Raw genomic sequence first — 10347 nt, 5'->3', positions numbered from 1 at the left:
TTATTTATTTTCTATATATTTTATGAGACTGACAAGTTGAAATAGGTACATGCGCAGTATATACTTTGCGCAGCCTCACATTAGTCCAGGCTTGCAACATACGAATGGCTGGCAGAACTTTCCCAAATATCACATGATTACGTGACTGTCAGCGTTTAACTCGAAACAATTATGAGAGACTGCAGGAAAATGAATACATTTGACACTTCAAGGTGATATGACAGGTCAGTGTTGTTTTACTCATTACACCACACTTCATTTTCACTCAGGAAATCCCTACTGTGTGTTACGGTAGGTGAGCAGGAAGCTCAAAATTGGAATATGACAAAATTAGCTAACGTTAGAGAGCTAGCTGCCAGACAAATATTGACCACCTCTTTAAATGGAAGGTATCCTTCATGGTTTTCAGTAGCTGCTGTTTAAGTTTCACGATGATGTTCGGTTTAAGCTTGCAAGAGCACAGAACGGTTTCCCTAGTTCTGGTAAAAGCTTGACACAACGCTCGTTTTATGAAAAGCCTTGTGAAGTCATAGCGTCACCAGCTGAATTCCAGAGTTAGCTATCGCTTGCTAGGTGCTAGTTAGCTGTCCCCAGGATAACGTTATTCAACAACAAATTCAAACGGTCGGTTTGTGGTGTTAAGAGATATGCTTTGCAAGATGACAAATATTTTCAAGTAGTGTAACCTGGATAACAGAAGTATGTTTGACGAAGTTCAATTACCCCGGCCCTGTCTTGTGCAAATAACGTTACATCCAAATTTCTAGAACAACAGATTTCGATTAGGGCGGTGCTGATAACCACCTGTAACACCGATGATGCGAAATTATCAATGTTTACTGGGTAGCTACCTATCCTGCGTAACTTAGCCAGAGATGCTAAGGATAACATTTAAGTGTATGCGTAAATAAACGGGCTAGTATGCTGTCAGAATCTTTTCACTTTCCTCAAGTATTTCGGTCTTCAACACGGACTCTTGACTGTTTCCGAAATGACATAAGGTTACTGTAGGCTACACGGCTACTGAACTTGACCGAAAACTAACGTTGTGCACTTCTGAAACAGATCGGGCCCAAAGTATTAGGGTAGAGTTTCAAGAATAGGTTAGGTTAGCCTTTTTACAGCATTTTTGCCATCAAGAGCATAAACATGTATTCCCATGTACATGTGTTGTGTTGAATTCCAACGTCATATTAATATTATGGAATACTTCGTTGCTGGACGTGCAGATGTAGAAGTACAAAGATTAGGCTACTTTACATCAACTATGATTGCATTTCATGGTCATACAATAAGTCTTTGTACAAGGAGTTTATGCACACTATTAAAATGCACCCATTCCCTTCCTGGATCTAGCCAGTACCAGGCATCATGTCTGTGGATGGCCACCGGACGTCCGTTTTCACTTTCCAGTCTGCAGTTCACAGTTCCCATGTCCTCCGCTCCCTGGATGAGCAGCGACAGAACGACGTGCTGTGTGATGTGACCGTTCTCGTGGAGAGTCGAAGTTACCGAGCCCATTCTTCAGTGCTGGCCTCTTGCAGCGACTTCTTCCATTCCAAATTCCTGGGCCACGCCAGTCAGAGTCGAGTCATCACTCTTCCTGACAATGTACGTTTTCCAGAGTATGACTTCAATAACCAATATGTTTCCTACTTTCCTGAAAAAATATATAAGTATAAGTACAGTATATATACTTTTTTGATCCTGTGAGGGAAATTTGGTCTCTGCATTTATCCCAATCCGTGAATTAGTGAAACACACACAGCACACAGTGAGGTGAAGCACACACTAATCCCGGCGCAGTGAGCTGCCTGCATCAACAGCAGCGCTCGGGGAGCAGTGAGGGGTTAGGTGCCTTGCTCAAGGGCACTTCAGCCGTGCCTACTGGTCGGGGTTCGAACCGGCAACCCTTCGGTTACAGGTCCGAAGTGCTAACCAGTAGGCCACGACTGCCCCCTTTTTTTTATTTATTTATTTTTTTATTTTTTATTTATAAGGTATGTATGTGTATACAAGTCTATTTGCATTTTATTTGTGCATGCAAGTAATTGCAGCTGACTATTTACATGTAAATAGGAAAAATAATGTGAGGGAAGAATATAAAGAGTAACAGAGAACATGTAAGGACATTCAATGCTTATAGTTAACCAGAATGTGCGTTTTGTATGACTTGTAGGTGACCGTGGAAGGCTTTGAACCACTGCTGCAGTTTGCCTACACAGCAAAGCTTCTCTTCACCAAAGACAACATTTTAGAGATCCATCAATGCGCAAAATTCTTGGGCTTTCATAACCTGGACCAATCCTGTTTTGAGTTTCTCATTCCCAAATTCCACAAGGATGCCTGTGTCACAACAGATGCTGAAAAAGCCAAAAGGAAGTCCTGTGGTGACAAAGGGCATCAATGTAATGACACAACCACATCTGGCCAAGACCTGGGCCCGGGTGATGTGTCCGTAGACATATCCCCGAACACAACACAGGCCATATCCCCAAATAAAACACAGGACATATCCCAGACCACAACGCAGGACAGCATAGGCATTGCAGGACAGTGCCTAGACCCCTGCCTTGTTGGTCAGCCCTCACAGCCCAGCACCTCTATGTTACCAGAGGAGAATTTAACCCTGGGCTTCCCCTCACCAAAGAGCCCTGCATTCCCAGAGGCCCATGGCCAAGACCAGTTCTGCCTGCAAAACTGTGGTCCTGAGCTGCAGCCCTCATTATCCACAGCGCCAGAGCAAGTGTGCCCCTTCCTAAAGATGGTGGGCTCAAGTGGCGACGTCGGAGACTCCATGGCAGACGAGACTATGCTAGATCTGGCCAGCAGTGGCTGCCCAAATGATGTTTCCATGGAGACCTGTCCCATTTTGGACCAGCAATCTCAGTCTCCCCTCTCTGGTCAGATCGGCGTGCCTGAGGCATGCAGTCCACCCCCAGACCAAGCTATGGTAAGGACCCCCAACCAAAGTAGCCAGCGGCTGTGCCAGCTGAACTCACCTGAGCCCTTAGAGCCAGGGAGCGTCATGGGTAGCACCGACGCAGAGTCGGACCTCAGTTTCGACACTGCTGGCCACGCACCGTCCTGTATCACTTCCATGAAAACGTCTGGAAATCGGAGCAGTGTTGAGAGGGAGGTGGCCGAGCACCTGGCCAAGGGCTTCTGGTGCGACTTGGGTGCTTCCTTGTCCGAGCCCATGCCCCTGGACGAAGTGGTGGAGCAGTCTGCGTCGGAGAACGCCAGCGCCGCCGCCGACTTCCACTGGCTCAAGCACCTGGATCTCAGCTCGACCACGGGAGAGTGCCCCTTCCTGAGGAACCTGGGGTCGGAGGAGGCCCAGACGCCGGTGGTGGACTGCTCCAACCTGCCGCAGCAGGAGAAGAGCCCGAGCCCCTGCATGTCCCCCATCAACTCTGAGGACGACCTGCACTCAGACACTGAGGGGGAGAGGGAGGGGCGCCGGGAGCGGGCAGAGGAGGTGAGTTGTTATCGTCAGAGAAGTGTCAACTCAGTCACCGCTGAGGAGGCATGCGCTGGCAACTGGAGATTCATAGTTTTTTTTTAGAATCATGACTAGAGACAGGTCTAAAACAGCACACACACACACACACGCCTCTAGGATTAGGACTAGTGATGGGTCTAGCATAGCAGTGTAAGGCAGGAAATACTGAAATCCACAATGTTCACCCAAGCGTCTGGTCAAGGAGTCAAATGGCGTCTGATCAGAAGAACCCTCTCTGATCTTTGGACACACAGAGTCATTGTTTCGATTCAGAATTAGGCCACCCCCACACAGGTGGCCTGGCCAGAGCCTACTAATTAATGCTCCCACTTGGACAAACCATCACAATTTGATCTCCTATCACCCAACTTTACTTAGCTCTTTCGCCTAATGACTATGGTCCCCTTGAATCTCTCTCGTCAGTGTATTGACAAGATTAACAACTGGATGTCTCAAAATTTTCTTCAGTTGAACAAAGAAAAAACTGAAGTAATTATATTTGATAAAAAAGAGGAAAGGCTTAAGGTTGCCACTCTCCTTGATTAAAGGGCTTAAAGCAAAGGATACTGTGTCCTAATCCAGGGGTTCCCAAACTTTTCCACAAGGCCCCCCAAATACCACTAGGTTCTGGCCAAGGACCCCCTTGATGTGTTATTAAACCCATCGACAATACTACGGCAAATGTAAAAATACATTAAGCTAATCCTAATAATTATTTTAGCCACAAGCACTTCGTGATGGAGCATACAGTGTGTAAAAATTGCATTTGGGGTTTTCTGCTATATGAGAGCTATCACTCTACTATTATTCCCATTATCATGGAAAATATAATGTTCAGATATGCAACAAATTATTATAATGGCATTGTATAACAACCAATCATAGTAATTTAACATTTTTCAAATGTATTTATTTGTTGCTTTTATTTTTCCTTCCAACTTGCTGAGGCCCCCCTGGCACCCCCTCGCGGCCCCCACTTTGAAAACCACTGTTTAAACAGCCATATGAAAGCAACAACTAAATCAGCTTTTTATCACCTCAAAAACATTGCAAAACTTGGCTAATGTCTAAGTTTTTCTAGATCATGTTTATTCATGCATTCATCTTCAGTAGGGTTGACTACTGCAATGGGCTTTTCACAGGCCTTCCTAAAAAGACTATCAAACAGCTTCAGATGACACAAAATGCAGCGGCTAGGGTTCTCACAAAAATTAAAAGAATTGACCACATTACTTCACTACTTAAGTCCCTGCATTGGCTTCCAGTAAGTCACAGAATTGACTTTAAAGTGCTTCTGCTTGTTTATAAATCACTAAATGGAATGGGACCAAATTACCTAGCAGACATGCTTCAGCAGTACACACCTTCAAGACCTCTCGGGTCTCAGGAGAAATACTTGTTAGTAAAACCTACTGTTAGAACTAAACATGGTGAAGCAGCGTTTAGTTGCTATGCAGTTCAGCTCTGGAACCAACTTTCAGATGAGATCAAAGTTGCCCCAACTGTAGCCAGTTTCTGTAGCCAATCTAGACTTAAGACCAAACTTTTCTCAGATGCTTTCTGCTAACTGATCACTTATTTTTTACATTTCTAAATCTGGGAAAGTCTTTCAGCTAAAATGGTAATCGTTTCTATGTTGTTTTTTAATTATTACTTTTTAAACACAATTATTGCCCTTTTATGCTTTTATGTACTATCACCTTGTGTGTTTTATGTTTTCGTATTATTATTATTTTCTAATTATTCTTTACTTTTTAAACTATTCTTTGACTATTGCCCTTCTATGCTTTTATCAGCTATTCCTGTTCGCTTTTGTTTATGTAAAGCACATTGAATGACCTCTGTGTATGAAATGCGCTCTATAAATAAAGTTGACTTAACTTGACTTGACTAAATTGATCCCTGTGATGCAGGCAACAGTCTGACCATACTTGCAATCATTATTGCAATCTAAAGTATCTGCATAGTTGTAGACCAAGAACCTCACTCTAGGCAGCCTATGAATCTGCATGTATTACAGGCCAGCCGCATAGGAGGGCATTGTTATTGGTCTGTGGCATACACACAGGATGGATTTGGATTTTGCGGTTTTCTCTTCCTTCCTTCCTTCTTTTCTCTAATTGCTCTTGGCGGGCCCTGTTCTTTCCTTGGGTTTCTCTTTCTCTCTCTCTTTGCCCCCCTCCCCCTCTCATTGGGGTGGGTTTGTCTTGATTTACGATTTGTTTGATTGTTTATGGTCTACTCCTACCCCCCCCCCCCCCCCCCCCCCATTTTATCTCTCTCCTTGGCTAGGAGACAGATAAAATGTACACATCTGCCATAATTAGGCTGTAAATTAATACTTGTAAACAACTGTTAACTCTGTCAGGAAGTCTATTATTCACAACTGGGTTGTTTACAGTGTAGGTTTGCAAATGAAGCATTACATGAAGGTTGAAGCCTATGTAAATTGTCACCAAAAGTTTACTCTTTGCATAATATAAATTAATTTTTGAGCTTGTAAACACTGCTCAATTCGCTGTGACTTAGCATAGAGAGTCTTTTGATAACAAATGAAGCTTTGGCTCATTTAAATATAATACAAAGTTCCCTACAAGTGAAGACAGGTAGTTTATCTTGTTAGATGTGGTAGGGAAGGTTAGCTTGTCTTAGTCTTTGCTCATTTATGTTGGCCTCAGGTTTCTTGATCAGTTGGTTTCTTTTGGGTCATCCCATGCCAACTCAACTACTATACAGAACATTCCCCGAATCGAAGAGAGTTTGTATGGAATGAAACTACCATATTTGTATTCCTGTATATTTTTCTAGCAGTAAAAGAGACAAAAAACATTATACAAAATACAAAGTGCAAAATATTTTTATGAAGATATTTCTCCCCCCCCCCCCCAACTTGAGATCTGGTGCAGTCATTAACAGGTGCCACTGCCATCTGCAAGTGAGGGTAATTGCCATCCACCTTATGACTGTTAAACCTCCTTCTGAATTGAAACAGTGACTGTGTTGTTGTTGTTGTTGTTTGGCAGAGTCAGATGAAATTAATGGTCTGAAACGGAAAACTAGAGGCATAGAATGCCCAGAAAAAAATTTTGCTTTTAACATCTGCTCAAAATGTGGCCTAATTCTTTAAGAACAAAACCACACAAACTCCTCCAGATTGCTAATCATAATTGCGTCCGCGTACTTCAGACAAGCTACTCCTTGGCACATTTAATGATGCGTTGGGCAATCGCTGGAATTGATTCTTTTCAAATCCGTTTTAGACATCGGTTCACCTGTGCCCCTGGCTGCAGGAGACTGCACTCACTTGGCAAGCTCCTCTCTGCCCGGCTATATGAGCTTGATTGATGGCCTGTATGATGAGTTCAGCTCCAGGGGTCACCCACTTGTGTCAGTTGGCTGCCATGTTGTGTCTGCCTCTGATCCAGATTCAGCTGCCCTTCCCGGTGGAGCAGATCCCCAACATGACCCGCAGCGCGTTCCAGCAGATGCTACGGCAACAGAACCTGACCCAGGAACAGCTTGAGTTTGTCCACGACGTCCGTCGCCGGAGCAAGAACCGTGTGGCCGCCCAGCGCTCCCGAAAAAGGAAGCTGGACTGCATTCGGAAGCTGGAGTGCGAGATTAAGAAACTGGTATGTCGACTTTAATGCAAGTGTGCATGTGTGCTAATGTTGGGACAGGTCTCTTTGATGTCTCTGTGCTTGAATTTTCCAAGTCTTGACCTTTTTTTTTATTAATGTAATACCCCAGACAAAAACACAGATTCTCCCACTCTGTAGTCATGACTAATTAAATCAAAAGAGTACAAAGTGTTTGCACTCTACACGTTCACTTAACTTAACAGTTGGCGCTGAAAGTGTGATGAGATTTCCTTCTGCCCGTTTCATCTGAGAAGGTTGGTGGTGAAAGTGCATTAGTGAGCGTGAAAGCCAATGGCATCTTTCGACTGGCAGTTGAGTTTTTACCCTTTGGGCTTTATGTTGAAAGCATTACCTGGGGCACATTCAATCAGTATTGGCCAGGTACATCTTTCTTCAAGGTTAAATGCTGCATTATTGAGCCCTTTACAGCACAGCGGTTTCAGTGCATTTTATTGTGTTTTTAATACAGATATGGCAGAGGCTTTTGTGATCAAAAATGTCATTCTCCTTTCTTAAAATCAGGGACTGTACAGCTAAGTCGATCTTAGAAATCTACAAGGAATTTGAAAATGCTCCCCTGACTTTTCTTTGCTTATTTATACTTTAGGATTGACCAACTAGTGGAATCAATTTCTCGCTGGAATTCATATGTGGAAAATTTGAACAAAAGAATTGTTACTTATTCCAGAGTAATATTTTTTAATGGATGCTGGAGAGTTTAAACAGAAACACTCACAAATTTAATTTTGAATGATTCCATGTACAGTAACATATTCTATGGCAAAAAACAGACCAGACCCAGTTTGTTTATTTGAGCTGTATGTCTGTGTCTGTCAAACTCTCTTATAATTCTGTCTCCAGTTTTCTTATTTGTTTACTTACAGCAAAGCTGTGTGTCTGGTCAAACCCGTTTGTATTTGCAGTTCTGTACTTCTGGGTCTACAGAGCATTTTTTTTCTGTCCCAGTATCTTGCCAGCGCTTGATGGTGCAATTGGTGGATATTACTGCCAACATGCGGCTAATGTTACTTTTCTGTTCTGGCTGTGGCTAGCACTCAACACTACTCTAAGTTTCAAGTTTGTGACCTGTGGCAGATCTTGCCCCCATCCCTTCCCCTCCCTTCTTCCTCATCCATTTTGGCTGCCAGGCTCACTGTTTCCTTTAATGGCCATTAGTGCCCATGTGAGATTGCGGCTAATGGCTTCCTAATGGCTTTGCGTCTCTCTCCTCCAACGCCCCCCCCCCCCCCCCGCCCCCCCTTTCCTCTGTCCGACAGCGAGGTCAGAAGGAGAAGCTGCTGCAGGAGCGGAGCCACCTGAAGCTGAGCATGGGCCAGACGCTGCAGGGCCTCTCGGGCCTGTGCCAGGCCGTGTGTGGCGAGGCCGGCCCGCAGCCCGACCAGCTGCAGCTCCTGGCCCAGCACCTGTCCCCCAATTCCCCCTCCTCGGTCCTCCTCACCCCCATGGCGTCGCCCAACCTGGCAGGCCAGGAGCGGGACGTCCCGGGGCCCGACGGCAGCGGAAGCGGCAGCAGCAGCAGCTGTGGCGGTGGCAGCGCCACCAAAGAGCCCTCCGAGGTGGAGGCGGCGACCCCATGCCTGCAGGCAGAGCCTGCGATGCCAGAAGAGAATGAGGAGTCGAGGGAGGACCGGACGTGCGACGGCCTCCTCAGGGACGACACCGCCGCACCCTGATCAACTAGGGCACGCCAATGGTGGCCAGGTGGACTGTCTGTCTTTTCTGGACTTTTTTTCCCCCTCGCTCTTTCTACTTTCCACAGGTGGTTTGTCTGCTTTTTCTGACTTTGACTCGGGGTGGGAGTACAAAGACAAAATCTAAGACCTGCTCTCTTTTCATAGGAATTATGCAATATATGCACTAATAATCACTTTGGCATTAAACAAACTGACTGAACATTAACAAGATAAAGACATTTGACCCCACTAGCATTTATACTGTACTATGCATTAATTTGGGTTAGATGTCAGGGACATCACATTTTGGAGGAAAAAAAGAGGCTGATACTGGATAGAGTTTTTCAGTATCACGCCACAGATTATTGCAGAATAGTTATTACTGTACTCGATGCATGTTATTAATGGCCTGTTTCTGATGCAAATATGGAATTCTTTAATGTTAATGATGCACTGCCCTTTGCATACTGTACCTGCCTCATTTAAACCCATTTGAATTTCTAAGCGTCATGTTTGTGCAATCCTTCACTACAAGGTTCTGTTAGTGCGTCTTAACTTACATTGTGTGCATTGCTATGAATTGAATGGATTATGCTAATCTATGTCAGGTGCACTTTTTCTTCTCATGCAGAATTGCATGTTGCTACAAACATAAAAAACAACATGTGCTGAATATGCTAAGCTCACTCATTTCATTGTGCTTATTAGAATTATTGAGCTTACTAACATTTTGATTACATAGTACCTAATTCCATCCATAATTCCATTTTCATTTTAATCCACATTTTCATTGGGTTATAATTTTCGTTTTGAAGTTAAAATTCAATGGAAAAACAACCCACTGATCTTCAGCTAGTTGGCTTGTAGATTTCCACATTTGACCAGTAAGTTCTTTTAACAGACAGGTTAAGATCTATACCGCAGGTGTTAAGATTAACTGCATTAACAACATTTGACAGCAAGGTAAAGCCATTATCATCTGTCATATTACCAGTCTAGCCTATTTTGTTGCCAAAGTGTATCATGTCTCTGCCTTGGAGGTGGAACAATTTCTAATAGTTTGCAGATTCAAAAAAATAAAAACTCACTGCAGCACTCAGCTAGACATGTATGACTTGTCAAGTGAAGAAAAAATTAATACAAAACATTGAATTAATTCAGGTTTCTTCTGGCTCTCCTATCCCCCCACCCCATTTCTTATGTTCACTGCCGCTGAACTCTTGGACCAAAGTGCAGATTATGGGGAGCCTTCATGCAGCCCCCCCCCCCCCCCAAAAAAAAACTCCACCACCGCCACATAACCCATTGTGTTACCATCAGCTTTGCATAGCCTCTCTATATATGCCCGCTGCATGCCTGAGCATGTGCCCATCCTGTCTCGCTGACGTGTGTACAAAACCCCCAAAAGTCTCCGGCCTCCCCGTGCCCATTTTGCATGCAGACGCCAGCGCGTTCTAGATTGGAAATGCATGAGCTAAAGCCCAGGCATGCTGCACAAACACAACAG

At 44.2% G+C, this 10347-nt stretch overlaps 1 protein-coding gene across 1 annotated transcript; it reads left to right on the top strand.

The window, feature by feature from the left end:
• Positions 1 to 73: 73 nt before the first annotated feature.
• LOC121683591 (transcription regulator protein BACH1-like) lies at positions 74 to 10107 on the top strand. The gene is made up of 5 exons (XM_042063252.1): positions 74 to 224; positions 1357 to 1611; positions 2180 to 3481; positions 6931 to 7137; positions 8424 to 10107. The coding sequence occupies exons 2-5, from the start codon at positions 1372 to 1374 to the stop codon at positions 8838 to 8840; spliced, it is 2166 nt and encodes a 721-aa protein (XP_041919186.1). The 5' UTR covers positions 74 to 224; positions 1357 to 1371; the 3' UTR covers positions 8841 to 10107.
• The last annotated feature ends 240 nt before the right edge of the window (positions 10108 to 10347 follow it).

Source organism: Alosa sapidissima, chromosome 15 (assembly GCF_018492685.1).
Source record: "Alosa sapidissima isolate fAloSap1 chromosome 15, fAloSap1.pri, whole genome shotgun sequence".
Classification (NCBI taxonomy): Eukaryota; Metazoa; Chordata; class Actinopteri; order Clupeiformes; family Clupeidae; genus Alosa; species Alosa sapidissima.
Note: the sequence above shows the minus strand (reverse complement) of the source record. Positions and strands in the feature narration are given on the sequence as shown.

Excerpts from the sequence above, each read along its gene's own strand:
- LOC121683591 (XM_042063252.1), top strand. The coding sequence starts at position 1,372 with ATGTCTGTGGATGGCCACCGGACGTCCGTTTTCACTTTCCAGTCTGCA. Across the intron at positions 3,482-6,930 it reads GCCGGGAGCGGGCAGAGGAG|ATTCAGCTGCCCTTCCCGGT; the intron begins GTGAGTTGTTAT and ends CCTCTGATCCAG. Across the intron at positions 7,138-8,423 it reads AGTGCGAGATTAAGAAACTG|CGAGGTCAGAAGGAGAAGCT; the intron begins GTATGTCGACTT and ends TCTGTCCGACAG.